A 21,128-nucleotide genomic window follows, 5' to 3' on the forward strand; every position below is an offset into this window, starting at 1 on the left:
AGCACATGGAGGCAGAATGAGAGTATAGCGGGGAGGGAGCTTGCTTTGCACACCGTCACCTGGGTTCGATCCCTGGCACTCCATGTGATCCCCTGAGCATCGCCAGGAGTAATCCCTGAGCATCACCAGGACTAATCCCTGAGCATCACCAGGAGTAATCCTTGAGCATCACCAGGAATAATCCCTGAGCATCACCAGGAGTAATCCCTGAGCAGCGCCAGGAGTGATCCCTGAGCATCACCAGGAGTAATCCCTGAGCATCACCAGGAGTAATCCCTGAGTGCAGAGCCAGGAGTAATCCCTGAGCACTGCTGGGTGTGGCCCAAAAACAAACAAACAAACCCCCCAAAAAGCAAAGAAAAACACTGTGCTAATACCCAGCTCCACTTTGGACTGAACGTTCACCTTCTAACTGTCCCTCCTCCTGAGTGGGGATAGTAACTAGTTTTCTCCTTGCGGCCTGCTCCCTACTCTCAGAAGCAGTTGCTTCCTGAGAGAGTGTGGCTTTGTGGGATTTGGAGAGAGCAGTTACTAGAGAGCGCTCTGTCGGCGCTGAGGAGCAGGGCCAGCTCTTTGGTCTTCCCAGGCAGTGCCCTGCTTGGTCAGACGTCTGCTCTGATGGTGCGTTTCTCAGGGTGGACACCTTCCCGGGTGTCTGGCCCGCAGGGATGCTCAGCCTGTGACAAGTGTCGCCAGATGAATAGGAAGCACATTTCTCTCTCTGCTGTTACAGTATTTGTTCTCCTTGAGCCTGGGGATGTCCCGCCTGACTGATGCAGGACACCAGGCCGAGCTCTGAGAGAAAGTGGAGAATCCCACTGTACCTGCATAGCATTATAACCTGATATGAAAATGTGGGACTGGAGTGATAGCACAGTGGGTAGGGCACTTGCCTTGCACGCGGCTGACCCGGGTTCAATTCCTCCATCCCTCTCGGAGAGCCCGGCAAGCTACTGAGAGTATCCCACCCGCACGGCAGAGCTCCTCGTGGCATATTCGATATGCCAAAAAACAGTAACAACAAGTCTCACAATGGAGACGTTACTGGTGCCCGCTCGAGCAAATCGATGAACAAAGGGACAACAGTGCTACAGTGCATGAAAATGTTCCGCCATGGAAACAAACCTTGGTGTTGGATGCAAATTCATAACGGGTGAATCTGGAGCCACTCACAGAATCTCACGACGTCTCTTTCACCCTGACCTCATATCCCTCACTTTCGACGAAAGCCAGGTCTGAAGCTGGGTAACTTCCTTGCTTAAAGGCCTCCAGTGTCATCCGCTCGTCGTAGTAAAACTCCCCATTCTTCCTGCTGCCTGTCGGACCTATAACCCCACCCTCCCTCCTGTCTCCTCCCTGGCCACACTCGCCTCCCTTCTCTTCTTGAATAAGTCAAGTTTATTCCTGTCTCAGGGCCCTGGCACAGGCTGTCCCCTGACAGGGAACCCCGGTTTTTTTTAAAGCTTATATTATACCACTTGAGTTTGACAAAAACCCTTTGTTAAATGAAAAAAAAAATATGAAGAGGATTATCACTTTCAGAACAAAAGGTACAACATGAAAATAGCATCCTGGTGCTTTGGCTTAGCACCTGGGCAGCAGGAGGTCCTGCCAAGCCCCCCTCCCCCCCCTCCGGGGTCTGCATCACATAGAGGGTTTCATAGTGTCCCTGCTCCGCAATCATGTGACCCACTTCCTATTTGTGTCGGCTTTGTTCCGATCTGGTGTTTTATCTCTAGAATCTGGGAACTCTCAAAAATATTTTCACTGAGGCTGGAGCAATAGCACAGCAGGTAGGGCGTTTGCCTTGCACGCGGCCGACCCGGGTTTGATCCCCGGCATCTCATGTGGTGCCCTGAGCACAGAGCCAGGAGTAACTCCTGAACATCACTGGTGTGGCCCAAGAACAAAAAACAAAAACAATTAATTTAACGGCCCAGAGAAAAAGTACAGCAGGTAGAACACTTCCCTTGCAATGCAGCCAACCTGGGTCTGATCCCCGCATCCCATGTGGTCCCTCAAGCACTGCAAGGAGTGATCCCTGAGCACAGAGCCAGGATTAAACCCTGAGCATTGCCGGGTGTCACCAACAAAAGAAGAATAAAAAAGCAAAACGAAATGAACAAAAGTGGGCCAGAGTGGTAGAGCAGCAGGGAGGGCTTGTCTTGCATGCGGCCAACCCAGGTTCTATCCCCGGCATCCCGTATAGTCCCTTGAGCACTGCCAGGAGTAATTCCTGAGTGCAGAGCCAGGAGTAACCCCTGAGCATCACTGGGTGTGACCCAAAGCAAAATATATATATACATATATATATATATATATTTTTTTTTTTTTTAATTTTCACTGAGGGGCCGGAAAGATAGTACAGCAAGCTAGGCACTTGCCTTGCACTCGCTGACACAGACTCAGTCTCCTGAACCGCAGCGGGTTTCTCAAGCCCTGCCAGGTGTGATCCCTGAACAAAGCCAGGAGTAACCCCTGAGCACAGCTGGTGTGTCCAAAAGACAAACAAAAACAATTATTTTTGACTGAAATCAGTGGTAACTGTTTCTTCATCTTATACCGTTTCCACCCCCGAAATGTTTCGTGGAAGCGTTGCTTTTGGATGTCAGGGGAAGCAATAGTTGGGATCTGCTTTTCTTTCTGCTATTATTCCTCTGCCACACTGTCCTGTTTTATTTTCTTTATAACATCACCTGTCTTTGGAATTATTTTGTTTATCATTCTCCTCACACACACACACACACACACACACACATACACACACACACACACACTGTAGTACTGTAGTACTGTCATCCTGTTATCCTGTTGCTCATTGATTTGCTCGAGCAGGCACCAGTAACGTCTCCATTGTGAGACTTGTTGTTACTGTTTTTGGCATATCGAATACGCCACTAGGAGCTTGCCAGGCTCTGCCGTGCGGGTGGGATACTCTTGGTAGCTTGCCAGGCTCTCCGAGAGGGACAGAGGAATCGAACCCAGGTTGGCCACATGCAAGGCAAACGCCCTACCCGCTGTGCTCTCGCTCCAGTCCATACACACACACACACACACACACACACACACACACACACACAAAATCACACACATAGTAAATGGTCTATAGGAATAGATCTGCATCTGGTTCTGTGTCTCTCCAAAACACGTAAGGAGGAGAGTGACTCTTTCTTTCTTCTCCTTCCACTAGGGAGACACACGGTGGGGATGTTAGTAAAGGCGAGAACCCAAGAACGGGGTGGGGGGGGCTGCGGTAGCCTCCACTTCTCAGTCAAAGCAGGCCTGGGGTCTACGACAGCCCCGCCCTGGGCCCTGTCCCAGACAGGGAATCCTCATCAGGGAAGCCAGAGGCCGACTCAAAGGGCCGCGGGCGTCCCAGGCTCGGTCTGGAGCACCACACAGCTCCCCTGCCGCAGAGCCACGCCTTCTCCCCGCCCCCTAAGGCTCCTTAAACTGCTTTACACGTCCCCACTGGGAGCCTGGGTCTCCAATAATGTCAGACCTGAGCCTGGTACGTTTCTCAGATCATGTGCCAGTCTTTTTTTTAAAAAAATTATCTTTTCTCTGAATCACTGTGAGATACACAGTTACAAAGTTGTTCACCTGTCCCTCCACCAGTGTTCACTCCCACCACCAGTGTCCCCAGTTTCCCTCCCACTGTCCCCCAGCCTGCCTCTATGGCAGGTACGTCTCTCTCTCTCTCTCTCCCTCCTCTCTCTCTTTCTCTCTCTCTCTCTCTCTGTCTGTCTGTCTCTCTGTCACTCTGTCTCTCTCTGTCTCTCTCTGTCTGACTTTCTCTTTCTCTTTCTCTCTGTGTCTCTCTGTGTCTCTCTCTGTCTCTGTCTTTCTCTCTGTCTCTCTCTATCTCTGTCTTTCTCTCTTCCTCTGTCTCTTTCTCTCTGTGTCTCTCTGTGTCTCTGTCTTTCTCTCTGTCTCTCTCTGTCTCTGTCTTTCTCTCTTCCTCTGTCTCTTTCTTTCTGTGTCTCTCTGTCTCTGTCTTTCTCTCTGTCTCTCTCTGTCTCTGTCTTTCTCTCTTCCTCTGTCTCTGTCTCTCTGTCTCTCTGTCTCTGTCTTTCTCTCTTTCTCTGTCTCTCTGTGTCTCTGTCTTTCTCTGTCTCTCTGTCTCTGTCTCTGTCTTTCTTTCTCTGTCTCTCTCTGTCTCTTTCTCTGTCTCTGTCTCTCTCCTCTCTGTGTCTCTGTCTCTCTGTTTCTCTCCCTCTCTCTCCCCTCTTTTGGCATTATGGTTTGCTCTATAGGAACTGAAAGGTTACCATACTTTCAGCGCTCAGTTCTTGCTCAGAGCGATCATTTCCGGCTAGCCTTCTTCTCTGTCCTAGCTGCCCTGCCCCCGCCCCCTGCCACCACTGGTGGCAGGCTCCCAACCGTGGACCAGCACTCCCAGCCCTTGTTCCTACTGACCTTCTCACGTCCCAGTCTCTTGACAGGGTGTGGCTGTAATTCAGACCCTTGCCACCCGCACGCTGGCTCTGAACAGCCTGTACCTGCCGAGGGCTTGCCTCATGGCTGCGATGCCCCCGTGACCCTCAGGGGCCAGCGCCTGCCCTGCCCCTCCCCCACTCCGGGGCCCCGAGTTAGAGGGGTTCCCGCAGCCCGTCCTGCAGAGGTGCCCGGAGTGCCCAGTGCACACAGAGGCTGAAGGCAGCCCGAGAACAGGCCGGCGGGCTGAGGTGGCACCCTGACTCCGGCTTCCTGTGGAGACTGGCCACAAACCGGGTCCTTTGGGACTTCAGCCACCAGTCACTGTACCCACACCCTCCGCTGAGGCCCCTCCCGGAGCTCATCTGTCGATAGGGCCCCTCCTTCCCCTCAGGGTGCCCCAGGAGAAAGGGACACGAGGTTGCAGGGCTCCGGGTAGGGAAGGGGCGAGCGGGTCCCGTCTGGCCGTGGGCATCTGTGCGCTCGACACGAGTAAAGGACAATTCGGTCTAGAGTTGGCCCCGTGCCCACGCGCTTGGCTGGTTCTTTGTCTTCCCGAACCATCCAGCCCCCCGGGGGAAGGAGCACAGCCCTGGATCCTCTGGAGTCCCAGGGCGCGGGGAGGCGTGACACGGATCTGCTGCGGGCTCTCCCGTCGTTTTCCTATTGTTATTGCACGCACTCACCCGTTTTTGTTTTTCCCGTTTGCTTAAGCAACTACAGAAATCAAGCAAAGAGAAATAAAGTTGCCCACACATAACCCATCACCCTCCACCCCGCCACTGGGAGTAACTGCTGTGATAGGCTTTTCTTCACCCGATTCCCAGCTATGAGAAGCAAGACCCAGTGGTGCTGATGTAGAATCCATGATACAGCAGCACGCAGGGAAGGCCAGGCTGTAAGGAAGTGTGGGCTCCTTCTCCCTTCCTCTTCCCCTCCCTCTGCCTTCCTACCTTGGGGGTGCCCGCTGAGGCCACTGTCTCATGAGTCCTGTCAGTGTAAGAGTGTGTGTGTGGTGCGGGGGGGCTGGAGTGATAGCACAGCGGGTAGGGCATTTGCCTTGCACGCGGCTGACCTGGGTTCGAATCCCAGCATCCCATAGCATCCCCCAAGCATGGCCAGGGGTAATTCCTGAGTGCAGAGCCAGGAGTGACCCCTGTGCATCGCCAGGTGTGACCCAAAAAGCAAAAAAAAAAAAAAGTGTGAGAGGGGAGGGAGAGAGCGAGAAGGGTGGGGGGATCTTCAGAGCCCTGTGATGATCAAACTAGGTTCAGTCTGATTAAGGCACTGTCTCTCCGACCCAGTACCATTTTCCACACGGCTTCGCAGTGGTGATCTCAGTTTCCTCTCAGCGTACATTCACGAGGATATATTCCTAAAGTGGGGGCCTCAGAGACCATATAACTGGTCAGGCGTGTGCCATGCACACAGCTGGGCTGAGCCCCAGGACCACATATGTCCCCTGAGCCTCTCCAGGGTGGATCTCCAAGCCCAGGGTCAGGAGTCAGCCCTGAGCGCTGCCAGGGTAATGCCTCTGCATAAACACAAAAAATAAATATAAAGATATATAATATATTATCTATTACTAATAACATATTGTTATATATGTTATTATATATATAAATTCTTAAAGTGAAGTACTTATCCCAGGTTATGACTTTAGGAACCTTGCATATCATCTCTTAATCAATTTTCTGAATTTTTTTTTCTTTTTGGGTCACACCCGGTGATGCACAGGGGTTACTCCTGGCTCTGCACTCAGGAATTACCCCTGGCCGTGCTCAGGGGACCCTATGGGATGCTGGGAATCGAACCCGGGTCGGCCGCGTGCAAGGCAAACGCCCTACCCGCCATGCTATCGCTCCAGCCCCGAATTTCCTGAAATTCTTAGTAAAATCTCTTACTGACCAGTGGAGTGGAGGAGTATCTGCCTTTCAGAGACTTTGCAGGCCCTGAGTATTGATCTCGGGCCAGAACAACAGCTGGGAGGGCGAGCTGGCCTTGCACGCGGCTGACCTGGGTTCCATCCCCGGCACCACATACTGTCCCCTGAGCCCTGCCAGGAGTGCTCCCTGAGCGCAGAGCCAGGAGTAAGCCCTGAGCAGCACCAGGTGTGGCCAAAACAAAAACAGATTAAAAAAAGATTAAGAGATCTCCTAGAGGGCTTTATGTCCTTACCCTGCACCCGGCCAGCTCTGGGCACTGCTGGGAGTAACCCCTCAGCACAGAGCCCCGAGCAGACAGCCAGGCCTGCTCCCCAACCCACTAAAAGAGAAAAAAAATAGATTTTTTTCCCTTCCCATTGACATTTGGAGAAACCAGGTCGTTGGTCCTCCTGGCTTCCCGTCAGAGCATCTCATAGTCTTGATTTGCCACTTCCTCACTGAATCATTTCCCTGGGGTTCACTGATACCCATTTAGTTGGTGTCTACCCATTGCCTATCCTGTGGGAGTGTAGCGTGCTGCCGTCCTCCTGTTCCGTAGCTTGCAACTCCCTTCGCTTCCCCAAAGACATCTGTGAGTGCAGGCAGACAAGGTCAGGGCCCGGCCTCTTGTTAGAGAGTCTCATTAGTCCCGCTGGGCTCCCGGAGTAATTATTGGTGTTGCACGTGGTCCCATTTACATCTGCCTCCTCCCGTAACGCTGACCCTCTCCCTAGCACCAGGCCCGTGAGGACAGGCAGAGGAGGCCACCTCACCCAGCCGAGCAGAGATGCTGCCCAAGTGCCCGTCCCCAGCCTGCAAAAGGGTCCGCACACGTTTCTCGCTGCAGGAGGATTTAAAGTGATGCTTGTTTCTCTGTCTCCTCTGAAAATCTTTCAGTAAACTCATTGCAGCTTAGTAGCAGAGCGGGGCAGGGGATTACATACACGCCCTGCTGGGGGAGGGGGCTCATTGGGGAGGGGTCCCTGATGATGTCAGGTTGCTGGGTATCTGGTGCCTCTGTCTATTTTTTTTTTTTCAAAGTGGAAACGGTCGGGGCTGGAGTGATAGCACAGCGGGGAGGGCATTTGCCTTGTACGTGGCTGACCCGGGTTCGATTCCCAGCATCCCATAGGGTCCCCTGAGCACCGCCAGGAGTAATTCCTGAGTGCATGAGCCAGGAGTAACCCCTGTGCATCGCCGGGTGTGACCCAAAAAGCAAAAAAAAAAAAAAAAAAGTGGAAACAGTCATTGAAGCAACAACATGCTTATCAAAGGGATTGTTTTGTTTTTAAATCCAGACAGTGTCGAAAAACACAAAAGTCAGAATCGACGCATGATCGCAGCCCTCCGAGGACAGAGACTCTTAGCCTTTGGGTTCCTCTTCTCTGGGCTTCCCAGCGCATTGCTAGGTTTGGCAAGGAGTGTCGCCCACAGAAACCCGCCTTGCCCAGGGCCCTCACCTGCGCCCCCTTCCGCCCCCGCCCAGCTTATCCCCAGAGCTTCCCAAGCGCCCCCACCCCCACCCCACCCCGGAGAGGCCCAGACTTTTGCTTCTGGAATCCAGCCACTCGATCAGCCGTGGGTCTGCCGGCCTTGCAGCCGGCTCTGCCTGGGTCAGGGGGGCCTGGGGAGGAATGCGGAACCGAGGAGCCCTGGGACTGCCAGCCTTGCCCCCCTTCCTCGGGCTAAGGAAGTGATGGCTGGTTCACTTCAAGACTGAGATGCTCTGATGGGAAGCCAGGAGGACCAATGACCTGGCTTCTCCAAATGTCAATGGGAAGGGAAAAAAAATCTATTTTTTTTCTCTTTTAGTGGGTTGGGGAGCGAACAGCCAGGCAAGCAGGTCGTCCCTCCTGGCCGGATGAAGCAGAGGCTCAAGGCGCCTGATTCTCTTTGACTCTGCAGAGGGAGTGGGGGAGGGGCGCAGGCTCCACTCCTCCAGGCCCCTGGCCCCGCTGGAAACGCTCAGGTAGAAAGCGTCCTTCCACCTTCAAAGCAGGTTCCCAAGAGCCCCTGGCAGGGCAGATAAGCTGGACTTATCTGAGGTCTGATTGCCCTATCCTGGGAAAGGCGGTAATGCGTGCTGAGTGCTGTGAAGGGCCAAATACCTAACGTTTATGGCAGCGTGACCCCTGTTTTCAGAGGAGGACACAGGCTTACATTCCGCCGGCCCAAGGTTAGAAAATAGTGGAGTTGAGATTCCACCCCAGAGCAGCCTGCCCGGCCCCACAGTCTGGGCCACACTCCCTGCCTTCAGGTGGAGGGAAGAAAGGAACAGTCCCATCTTCATTTTGTTATCTTTTTATTTTTTAAGTACCAGTATTCACAGTCCTGATAATTATACTCTTTAATGCATACACCAATCTAACACTACAGCCCATATTCATTTCTAATAGTTTTGGTTGGATTGGGGTTTTTTGTTTTGTTTTTTGTGGGGTTTTTTTGTTGTTGTTGTTGTTTTTTGCTTTTTGGGTCACACCTGGCGATGCACAGGGGTCACTCCTGGCTCTGCACTCAGGAATTACTCCTGGCAGTGCTCAGGGGACCCTATGGGATGCTGGAAATCAAACCCGGGTCAGGTGCGTGCCCCGCTCACATCCCCTTGGCAGCTCCCCAAGGCCCTCCAGGCGAGCCAGGTATCTCAGCCGGGCACCTAAACTGGGACCTTGCCCACTCTGCCAGCCTGCTCTGTCCATAGCCGACCGATCTGTCGTTGAGTGCTCCAGAGTCCGCAGATGGGGTGCTCTGGGTGCCTTTCTATGTGCTGGTGTTTTGGGCTGAACATTCTTTCCTTCCGGCATCTGCATGCACCAAGTCCTAGACGTCCCTCCAAAATCTGCCTGGCACCTCGCAGTTTCCCCTGCCCCACACACACACCCGACTTGCTTCTCTAGCCTGAGTGCCCCGTCCTCCTCTGTAGGCAGGACCCAGGGAACACAGGACACTTACACTGCACTTCATTCCTCCGCACCCCTCCTCATGGCTTCCACAGTCCGGGCTTGAACTCTTGACATTCTAGTCAGACTAGGCCAGGGGCGGGAGGCAGTATAACGAGCAAAAGCCGAGCCAGGTCCTGTCCTCCGGGAGCTCGTGCACCCCGTGTGGCCATGAGCCACTTGAACTTCCACAGGAAGTTCACCAGCTACCAAACAAGATACGGAATGCAGGCAGAAATTGAGCTTTTTTTCTTAAGGAAGTGAAATGGGAAGATGACAGATGTCCTAGATGAATGATTGAGGAATGCGCTAAAATCTCCTGTTCCCTGGGCTGGAGCTATAGTCCAGGAGCCAGGGCATCTGCCTTCCACGAGACTGACCCAGGGCTGATCTCCAGCATCCCTTATGGTCCACCAAGCTCACTGGGAGTAGTTTCTGAGCGCAGAGCCAGGAGTAATGCATGAGCACCATTGGTTGTGGCCCCCAAAACGAAACAATGTGACGTTTCTATCATGATCACACCCGTGACATATCCTCTTTCTCTGGAGCCAGACTCGCCCTCCTGCTGGCCTTGAAGGGGGAAGCTACTGTCCTGTGAGCTTCCTCGAGAGAGGACCAAGCTGTAGGGAGCCACAGGCTGCTCGTAGAACTGAGGCATTTGGAGCGCTGGGGAAGTGGTTTAGCAATATAGCTCTTACCCTTGCATGCGTGAGGCCCTGGGCTTAATTCCTGGCATAACACTGTCACTGTATCACTGTCATCCCGTCGTTCGTCAGTTTACTCGAGCGGACACCAGTAATATCTCTATTTCTCTTAGCCCTGAGCTTTTATCAAACTCTTCTTACTCATCTTTCCCAACAATTGGAGGCTCTTTCAGGGTCAGGGGAATGAGACCTGTTATTGTTACTGTATTTGGCATATCGAATACGTCATGGGGAGCTTGCCAGGCTCTGCCGTGCGGCATAACAGGAGAAGAAAAAAAAAAATCCCAAGTTTCCCATTAGAAAATTTGATCCTCGGAAGACAACTTAGTGGGTTGGAACTAATGCTTTGCATGCAGGGCCCTGAGTTTTGACCCCCGGTCCCTCTTTCTCCTGCCTATGTCTCATGTCGAACCCTGACACTCAGGAGCCTGCAAGGACCAGCGAGACCGCCCCGTTTCTGGAAAATGAGCGTTGTCTGAGGGGAGCCTGAGTCCCAGCTTCCCACATTTCACCCTCTCAGAACCCCGGAGCCCCGAGGAGGCAGCTCTGACCCCCCTGCCGCTTCCTCTCCTAGGAACTGAAGTTGCCCACCTTCCGCGCCCACTCCCCCCTCCTCAAGAGCCGCCGGTTCCTTGTGGACATCCTGAGCCTGCTGAGCAGCCGCTGCCAGCTCTGTCCCGCGGCCCGGCATCTGGCCGTCTACCTGCTGGACCACTTCCTGGACCGCTACAGCATCAGCACCACCAAGCAGCTGTACACAGTGGCCGTCTCCTGCCTCCTGCTTGCAAGTAGGTGCTTACGCGGCTTCCTCCCCTCTGCCTCCGCTCCCCGGGGGACTCTTGGCTGCCGAGGGTTATTTTATATTTATACGGTCTTTGCACATCGTTGACGTTTATCCTTTGCTGAGTAGTAATTCTCTTCATTTCTAATGTGCCAAGCTAAGTGACAGGAACTTTAGCACTGTGATGCTGAGAGAGAGAGAGACTTTGAATCCCCCATTATAAGAAGGCACAGAGGTTAAGAAAATGTGTGGAGGGGCTGGAACAATAGCACAGCGGGTAGGGCGTTTGCCTTGCACTCGGCTGACCCGGGTTCAATTCCCAGCATCCCATATGGTCCCCTGAGCACTGCCAGGGGTAATTCCTGAGTGCAGAGCCAGGAGTGACCCTTGTGCACCACCAGGTGTGACCCAAAAAGCAAAAAAAAAAGAAAACGTGTGGAGCCCCCAGCCACCTCAGAGCAGATAGGATTTAAGCCGGAACTACACCTGCCAGATTCTATTCTTTTTGTCCATGTCACCTGTTTCCTGGTGTGGGACCTTTGAGTGCCCTGGGGGGTGGCTATTGCCGTTCTTAAAGGTGCAGAGAAATGCCACTGCTTGATTTGGACCCGAGCAAGACGTGTGTGTCTGGGGTCGCCAGAGCTGGGCACCGCCCTCTGGGAGGTTGCGTCTTCCTCAGAGGCCTCCTTAAAAGCCAGGCAGGTGTTGGCGATCTGTGTGTGTCCACCTTCGAGATGGTTACTGGGGAGAAGTGGTGGCTGGGGGAGATCGGGTGGCATGCTGAGCACAGGCTTTGTGTGCGGAAGGTGTGGGTTCGATCCCTGGCACTGCATTGTCCCCCAGGCTCTGCTGGGAGTGACTGACTCCTGAGCACAGAACCAGGATTAGCCCCTGAACAGTTCCCGGTGTGGCCTCCAAACAACAGTCAAAGAAAGGGACGTGATGGGGCTGGAGCGGGTCGGGCGTTTGCCTTGCACGCGGCCGGCCCAGGTTCAATCCCCAGCATCCCAGATGGTCCCCTGAGCACCACCAGGAGTAATTCCTGAGTGTGGAGCCAGGAGTAACCTCTGAGCATCACTGGGTATGACCCAAAAAGAAAAAAAAAAGAAATAAAAGGAAGTGATTACTGCTCGAATACACTGCTGCTCAGGTCATGTGCCATGCTGCCACCTCAGAAGGGCACCTGTTTCCCTACAGTGTTAGGGGACCGAAAGCCTCCATGGCCCTCCTCCGAGCTGACCTCACACCTCCTCACTCCCTGAGTTCCAGCCCCACCTCTCCTGGCACTTTGCCCGTAGTTTTCTCCGAGAGAATATCCCTGTACTTTTCTTGCCCTGCCAGCCACTTTGGTCCTGATTAAAAGTCACACTGGGTCGCTTCGGAGAAAGCCTCTCCACCACCCTGGGCCAGTGTTGCCTCCCTGCTGTGTAGTATCACTGTTCTTAAAATGAACACCACCTGGAGGCTAGAGCCATAGCACAGCGGGGAGGGCGTTTGCCTTGCACGCGGCTGACCCGGGTTCGATTCCCAGCATCCCATAGGGCCCCCTGAGCACTGCCAGGAGTTAATTCGTGAGTGCAAAGCCAGGAGTAACCCCTGTGCATCGCCAGGTGTGACCCAAAAAGCCAAACAATAAAAAAATAATAAAATAAACTACTGCCTTCCCCAGGGGCAGTGTGTGACCTCCAGAAGTGTGTGGGGGGTAAATGAATGAATGATCTGGGGGTTCCTTTATTTACTTTTTTTAACGTTTGGGGGTCATACCCATGAGTGCTCGGGACATACTCCTGGTTCTGTGTCCTGAGGTCATTCCTAGTGGTCTCAGGGGCCCAGTGCAGTGTGTGGATTGAACCAGGCAGGCCAAGTGCACAGCAAGAGCCTTAACCCTGTACTATCTCCAGCTATTTTTGTTGTTAATTAAAATAGTTTTACTTAGGAAATATGGAAGGAGAGAAAGAGAGTCCCACAGAGCGGAGGACTTATACACCCCAAGCTGGGATGCTGGTGACTCCAGAACAGAGGGTGTCCTCAGGGCTTCTTCAGAGCTACACTTGGTGTCATGGAACCGTTCCCCACCTTGTGCTAAGCGCAGAGGAGGACATGCCCACAGGTGGCCAGCGGCCATCAAGAGGTTTCCTTGACAGCATTTTATCTTTTTTTTTCTCCTTTTTGTTTTGAGGTGGGGGGGTCACACCCGGCGATGCACAGGGGTTACTCCTGGCTCTGCACTCAGGAATGACTCCTGGTGGAGCTCAGGGGACCCTATGGGATGCTGGGGATCGAACCCGGGTCGGCCGCGTGCAAGGCAAATGCCCTACCCTCTGTGCTATCACTCCAGCCCGACAGCATTTTATCTTTAAAATTCGATCCGCTTTGAATTTCTCTGCTATCCCATTTTATTATGTATGAGACCCCCGACTCCCAGCCCTCACCCGAGCCTAAGGATACCGTGAAGAGGGTCGGTACTTTCTCCCCTTTGTCATACTTTGCCCCTGGCAGTGTGAATGATCACGCAGTCGCAAAGCCTGGCTTTAGGGGTTTTTCACAAGGGTGTCCGCTCCCCTTGACAGCCTCGTGGTTCTCCCCACGGTGGCCCAGCGGGGCTGCCTGTCTGTCCAGAGGCTAATCTTGCTGGGCATCACCAGCCTGCGGCTTCCCAGTCCTCGCCCTGGGAAGGGACGGGAGCTCCCCAGACATCCCCGGCAGAGGATGAGCGTCACATTTCAGTCTGCCCCGTGGCCTTTGGCCTGTGCTGTCTGTGATCTATGGGCTACATCGCGCCCGCCGGGCCCAGGGGGCTTAGATTTCCACGGGGCCCTGGGGCTGTCCCCCCCCCCCCCCCCGTCTGTCTGGGGAGCTGGGACGCGAGGCACACACTGGGGTCTCCTTTGTGCTGTGGACGGAGAGGGCCTTTCAGACGCAGGCAGACGCCCCCCACCCCCGCCCCCCATCGGAGGGCCGCGGCCTGCCTCGGGCGACAGGAAGGGATTTTTTTCAGGACACCTGCCATATGCTCGGAGGCCTGAGAAAAGAAAAGTTTCCATGACAGCCTGAAATCCTATTCACTCCGGCCTCTCCTCTCCCAGGGCCCGAGTCAGCCACCGAGGGTCACCTTGCCTCGGGAAGTTCTGAGTTGGGCTAATTCCAGATACCAAGTAAACGCCCTGGTTGGAAGCAGTGCCCCTGCCTGTCGGGAATGACTTCCACCCAAGGGCTTTTGCATAAACTGCACTGACACCCGGCCTCTCCTGCCTCTGCCAGGCAGGCCGGTCAGCAGCCCGTGACCGCAGGCGGTCAGAGGAAAGGGAGAAAGAGCTGGAGCCGGGGCCAGAGCGGGTAGGGTGGTGCTTGCCTTGCACAGGGCTGATCCAGGTTCGATCCCCGGCATCTCATGTGGTCTCCTGAGCACCACCAAGAGGGATTCCTGAGTGCAGAGCCAGGAGTGACCCCTGAGCATTGCCAGGTGTAGCACTCCCCCCCCAAAAAAAAACCAAACAAACAAAAAAGCAAGAGTTTAGACATTGTTCTATGATGGACAAGTGGAGAAACCACCCACATGGGGTCTTGAGAGAAATGTATGTAAATCATTCCCAGTTCCTGCTTTGCATGGGATAAAGTCCTAGTACCATATAAATACAGTCTCGACCTAAATCAGCTTGCGCCACCCCCCCACTTTGATCTTTCATCTGACCCGGCACCCCCTCCCTCCACCCCAGTGACTGTCCTTTTGTTGTTGGGTTAGTTTCTAATTAGAGGGATGATTCCACAAGACGGAAACCCCACTACCTCCGGCTGAGTCGGTTTTTGCAGTGTGTCCCAATCACTGTCATCTGGGGGACTGCGTAACTCCCGGGTCCCTTTCTCCGTGCCCAGCCTGGTGCCAGCTACTAGTTGGTAAGTCGCACTGCTCTGTAATCTCAGAACATTTCCGTCACCCCAGAAGCTCCTTGAGCTGCGAAGGAGTTCCTTTCCTCTCCTTCCCACCTCAGCTCCCGGAAATAGCTGATTTGTTTGTTGGCCCGTGTACACTTACCTACTTTGGATATTTCATGCAGTGGGAGGCCTAGAGAAGGTGGCCTTTTGTCGCTTTGGCTTCTTCTATGTAATGTTTTCAGGGTCCACCAGTGGCATAGTAGAGATCAGTACCCTCGTGGCTGAGTTATATTCCACTGTACGGCTCTCCCCTCGCCAGCTGATGGACACGGGTTGTGTCTGCCCTTTGGTTAGTGTAACTAATGCCGCTGTGCGCATTCAGGCACCAGCTTTGCTGTAAGGCTCTTTAAGGCTCTTTGTTCAGCTTCTTGTTTTGTTTTTTCTTTGTGTGGACTCCCAGGCAGTGGTGCTCAGGGCTTACTCCTGGCTCCACATTCAGGGATGGCTCCTGGCAGGGCTTGGAGGGCCATGTGGGATGTCCTGGATTGAGCCTGGGGCTGACTGCAAACAAGGAGAGTGTCCTACCCACGGTACTATCTCTCCAGCTCCATTCTTCGTGAAGTTTTTAAAGGTAACTTGGAATTTTGTCATTGTCCGGTTGTAGCTGTTCAGGAATCGCTGAGTGCTGCTTAGGCCAGAGCCTGGACCAGCTTGAGGAGGGAGAGAGTGGGGGAAAACTCCAGAAAGGCATCGAGAAAACCAATAGCCTGTGTGCTATGTAGTACACCTTAAATATGAGCCTTATGGTGATATGGACTGGAGCAATAGCACAGCGGGTAGGGCATTTGCCTTGCATGCGGCCGACCCAGGTTCGATTCCTCCGTCCCTCTCGGAGAGCCTGGAAAGCTACCGAGAGTATCCCGCCCGCACAGCAAAGCCTGGCAAGCTCCCCGTGGCGTATTCAATATGCCAAAAACAGTCACAACAAGTCTCACGATGGAGACGTTCCTGGTGCCCGCTCGAGCAAATAGATAAACAACGGGACAACAGTGCTTTCCAGAGTGATGGTGATACCGGAAGTATGAGATATATTTCTTTTATTTTTGTTTTGTTTTTTGCTTTTTGGGTCACACCCGGTGATGCACAGGGGTTACTCCTGGCTCTGCACTCAGGAATTACTCCTGGTGGTGCTCAGGGGACCCTATGGGATGCTGGGAATCGAACCCGGGTCGACCACGTGCAAGGCAAACACCCTCCCCACTGTGCTATTGCTCCAGCCCTATTTCTTTTATTTTTTATTGAGATTTTTGTCATTGCATCACTGTGAGACAGACCCTTAGAAAACTGTTCACGATTAGACTTCAGTCATTCGGTGTCCCAGCACCCGTCCCTCCCCCAGTGTCCATTCCATTTCCCAGCACCAGTGTCCCCAGGTTCTCCCCCTCACCGCCCCTCCCCACCTCCCAGCCTGTCTCTGTGGCAAGCACTTTTCTCTGAGTATTGCTGGGTGTGACCCAAAAAGAAAAAAAAAATGTATTTGGCCTCTGCCGTATGCCACACTCTGTGCTCAGCGAGGGGAGACGGTGTGAAGGGGGGAGCAGCTGCCGCCCCTGCAGCTGGCACATGTCGCAGCTCTGCCCCGAGCAGGGGGCAGTAGAGTGCAGGGCAGTGCAGCCCCGCCCCCGTGTTCACCCCGGAAGCGGCCTTCGGGCCTGGCAGGCGCGGTAGGTGTCCCAGACAGAAGCACCGGCCCGTGCAGCTGTGTGAATGGTTCGGCTGCTGGGAGCTGGACCTTGCTCCTTCTTTCTTTAGATTTTTTATTTTTTTGCTTTTTGGGGCCACACCCGGCAATGCTCAGGGGTGACTCCTGGCTCTGCACTCAGGAATTGCTCCTAGCGGTGGCTCGGGGGACCACATGAGATGCCAGGATCCAGCCCAGGTTGGTCACATGCAAGGCAAGGCAGACGCCCTCTCCGCTGGCCTTTCATCCCTGTGAACCCACTTTATAAAAACTTATTGTGTTCGGGGACTGGAGGGATAGCACAGCGGGGAGGGCGTTTGCCTTACATGCGGCCAACCCGGGTTCGATTCCCAGCATCCCATAGGGCCCCCCCCCAGCACCTCCGGGAGTAATTCCAGGGTGCAGAGCCAGGAGTGACCCCTGAGCATCACCGGGTGTGACCCAAAAAAGAAGAAAAAAACAAACTTCTTAAACTTCTTGTGTCTAGGAGTAGTGCTTGCGTTGAGCTGGTCAGGCACTTCTACGAGCCAAGCTCCTGTTAATCCTTACTTTAGGGGTCCCGGGGTCAGAAGCACCCAGAAAGTCTTCCAGATGACAGCTCCTGCTGGCCCCTCATGGAGACTCACACTCCGTGTCAGGAAGCGTCACTCTCACTCACAGCTGCCAGGCAGCGTCCTTGGAGCCACTTCCAGCCCTGCAGAGATGCCGGGTCGGTCGTGACAGGGCGCTTAGGGCGGGCCGGGGCGCTCTCCCAGCTCTCTCTCTCTCTCTCTCTCTCTCTCTCTCTCTCTCTCTCTCTCTCTCTCTCTCTCTCTCTCTCTCTCTCTCTCTCTCTCTCTCTCTCTCTCTCTCTCTCTCTCTCTCTCTCTGCCTGCTGAGCCTCCATTTTAATTGCAGGCATTTCAGTGTCTAGACAGGAAAAGTCTCATCTTTATCCCTGACTCGCGGGCGTTACTGGGGCTGTTACTCCCTGACATACGGGCACTGATCAGGAGGCTTTTGCCAGGATGGTCTTGGGCAAGTCCAGACTCCCATCCCGCAACCTTCCCTGGCGGTCATTCTGCCCGTCCTGGGGTCCCATCTGCGGCAGAGAGTCTTCTGAGGAATTGCAGCCATTCCGACATAATTTTACGTCAGTGAGAGAGTTGTACTTGGCTCAAGCAGAACATTTGAAAATAGAAAAAGTGGGGCTGGCGCGATAGCACAGCAGGGAGGGCGTTTGCCTTGCACTCAGCCGACCCGGGTTTGATTCCCAGCATCCCATAGGCCCCCCCCCCAGCACCTCTGGGAGTAATTCCAGAGTGCAGAGCCAGGAGTCACCCCTGTGCGTCGCCGGGTATGACCCAAAAAGAAAAAAATAAAAATAAAAAGAGTAGGGACCGGAGCGATAGCACAGCGGGTAGGGCGTTTGCCTTGCACACGGCCGACTCGGGTTTGATCCCCGGTATCCCATATGGTCCCCCAAGCACCGCCAGGAGTAATTCCTGAGTGCAGAGCCAGGAGTGACCCCTGTGCATTGCTGGGTGTGACCCAAAAAGATAAATAAATAAATAAATAAATAAATAAAAAGAGTATCAGGAATAAAATTAACATCACTGGCAATCACACGGTTTCTGCATAACCAGAATTTGGGGTCAAGGACAGACCGTCGCCTCCTTGAGGGGATAGCCGCGTTGACGGAGTGCCCCTTGGCTGAGGGGCTCACTTAGCCCTGGGTGTTGTGCAGTGGGCAGGCAGCGTTCCTTCCCCAGAGCTAGGGGCGTGCTGGGGTTGGGGGAGTAATGGAGCTCCCTGGAGCACACATCCGGCCCCGGATTTGCTCCCCAGCGCAGCCCGCGGTGGCCCTGGCGGCTCCGGGATGTCCCAGAGCAACCCACGGACACTTTTGGAACCCTCCTGCTGCGTCTCGCAGCAGCCCACCAGGAGGAGGAGCAGCGGCCAAGGCGGCCTCCCTCCTCCTCCCCCTCCTGCGCCTCAGAGGCTGAGACGAAGGACCCGGGCCCTCCCTCTGCCGGCCGCGCCTCCAGCCCAGCTGCCCAAAGGGCCTCTCTCTGCTTTCCACGGACGGAGGCCTGGCGTGGGGTGGGGGGGCGCCGGGAGTGAGCGTTAAGCAGAATGACGGCCCCCACCCCTCTGGCCGCGTGTTCTCCCAGAAGCCAGGACAGACGTGACAGCAGATGCCAGCCGGGTGCGTCACTGGCCGCCTTCAGCCCTGTTTTCAGATCATCACGGGGGGGATCTGATTCCCGGATAAGCGGAGCTCAGGGAAGCCACCGCGTCAAGTCACCAGGCCCGGGGGTCAAGTCCCCACAGCCGGGGAAGAGGCAGCTGCGTGCACCGCCTGGCCCCGGGTCCCGGGAGGCCCCTTGCTGCCAGCTGCAGTGTCCTCAGAGAACGCTCTGACTCTGTGGCCTGAGAGCTGAGCTGCCCAGCCAGGGAAGTTGCCAGCGCTGCCCCTCCCCCCCAACCACCTGCCGCCGCCACTGTCCCGGGAGGCCCAGACGCCCTCCAGAAGCTGCCTGGATGACTGTTCCCCATGGTGGCTCCTAATCTTTTGTTTGTTTGTTTGTTTGTTTTGGGTCACACCTGGCGATGCACAGGGGTTACTCCTGGCTCTGCACTCAGGAATCACCCCTGGCAGTGCTCAGGGGACCATATGGGATGCTGGGATTTGAACCCAGGTCGGCCATGTGCAAGGCAAACGCCCTACCCGCTATGCTATCACTCCAGCCCTGTGGCTCCTAATCTTGAACCCCGAAGGGCCACTCTGGAACCCGCTGCTGAAGGTCAGGAAGGGGAGAGTAGGACAGGGACAGCAGGCCACCGCCAGCCATGGTCTGCATGGCCCCGCCCCCAGGAAACCCCCCAGCACTGTCTCACCTGGAGGCCTGCCCTTCTTTCCTTTTTTGTTTTTTTTTTCTTTTTGGGTCACACCCAGCGATGCTCAGGGGTTACTCCTAGCTCTGCACTCAGGAATCACTCCTGGCAGTGCTCGGAGGACCCTGTGGGATGCTGGGAATTGAACCCAGGTCAGCAGCGTGTAAGACAAACACCCTACCCGCTGTGCTATCACTCTAGCCCCTTCTTTCCTTTTTTTGGGGGGGTCACACCCATTGATGCACAGGGGTTACTCCTAACTCTGCACTCAGGAATTACTCCTGGCAGTGCTCGGAGGACCCTATGGGATGCTGGGAATTGAACCCAGGTCAGCAGCGTGTAAGACAAACACCCTACCCGCTGTGCTATCACTCCAGCCCCTTTTTTCCATCCTTCTTTCCTTCCTTTCTTCCTTCTTTTCATCTTGGGCTACACCCACTGGTGTTCAGGGCTTACTCCTGACTCAGTGCTCAGGAATCCTGCCCAGTGGTGCTCAGGGGACCATGTGCTGTGTCAGAGTGGAACCCCGGTTGACCACGTGCGAGGCAAATGCCTTACCCATCCCCAGCCCTGGAGGGCTGGTTTTTATTTCCTCCCTTTTGTCCCCCGCATCAAATCCTGGACAGAAACTGAGACTGTCGTGATGCCCAGCGATGCCGGGTCATGTTTTAGAGCAAGGGCCAGAGAGATGGTACAGCGGACTGGGGCATTTGCCTTGCACACGGCCCACCTGAGTTTGACCGCTTCCATCCCAGGTGGTCCCTTGAGCCTTCCAGGGGCGATCCCTGAGCCCAGAGCCAGGAGTAAGCTCTGAGCACCACCAGGTGTGACCCCCAAAACAAAAATGAAGCAAGACCTGCTGTTTGGAAGCGCGGGCACATCTGAACTCTCTGCCCGTGCGCCCCACCCCCATCCTGTCCACTGCTGTTATTTCCCCATCCACCGGCCTGAGAGTGGCGATGGCCCTGACCGCCCCATCGGGGAGTCGCCAAGGGGCCTCCATGGCACCTCACGGGGCTGAGGTCAGAGGGCAGAGCTGAGGCAGCCTTTCCGGGGGTTGCTCCTGTGCCAGCTGGGCTTCCTGCCCTTTTATTCCTCTGGGTAGCCCGTCCGCTCACCTGACGGACATGTAGCACCCTCTCCCACCCCCGGGGGTCGGCGGATAGCCACCTCTCTGGCCTCTGATACTTAGAAAAAAGCTAGAGTTCTGTTGATCAGGAAGCGAGTTCGGGGCCGGAGCAGGGGTACAGCGGGGAGCTCGGGCATATGCCAGGCTCACAGCCCACCCCGGCACCACGTATGGCCCCTCGAGCCTGCCAGGAGTGATCCCTGAGTGCAGGACCAGGAATAAGCACTGAGCATCGTGGTGTGCCACCCACCCATCGCCGTACACACATACACACACACACACACACACACACACTGTCACTGTCATCCTGTTGCTCATTGATTTGCTCGAGCGGGCACCAGTAATGTCTGTATTGTGAGACTTGTGACTGTTTTTGGCATATCGAATACACCACAGGGAGCTTGCCAGACTCTGCCATGTGGGCGGGATACTCTCAGTAGCTTTCAGGGCTGTCCGAGAGGGGTGGGGGAATTGAACCCGGGTAGGTCGCATGCAAGGCAAACACCCTATCCACTGTGCTATCGCTCCAGCCCCCCCACACACACACTTTTTTTTTTTTTTTTTTTGCTTTTTGGGTCACACCTGGCGATGCACAGGGGTTACTCCTGGCTCTGCACTCAGGAATCACCCCCGGTGGTGCTCAGGGGACCATATGGGATGCTGGGAATCAAACCCGGGTCGGCCACGTGCAAGGCAAATGCCCTCCCCCCCTCCCCCCACACACA

The 21,128-nt window shown here is 54.8% G+C and overlaps 1 protein-coding gene across 2 annotated transcripts in view; it reads left to right on the plus strand.

Moving 5' to 3' along the window:
• Positions 1-21,128, plus strand: part of CCNJL (cyclin J like) — a 36,181-nt gene that overhangs the window by 3,123 nt on the left and 11,930 nt on the right. For both annotated transcript variants that reach the window (XM_055127839.1, XM_055127838.1), the window contains exon 3: positions 10,577-10,790. In XM_055127839.1, coding sequence (XP_054983814.1) covers positions 10,577-10,790 — 214 coding nt within the window. The remainder of the gene's footprint in view (positions 1-10,576; positions 10,791-21,128) is intronic.

The sequence above is a fragment of the Sorex araneus genome, chromosome 2, assembly GCF_027595985.1.
Source record: "Sorex araneus isolate mSorAra2 chromosome 2, mSorAra2.pri, whole genome shotgun sequence".
Taxonomy (NCBI): Eukaryota; Metazoa; Chordata; class Mammalia; order Eulipotyphla; family Soricidae; genus Sorex; species Sorex araneus.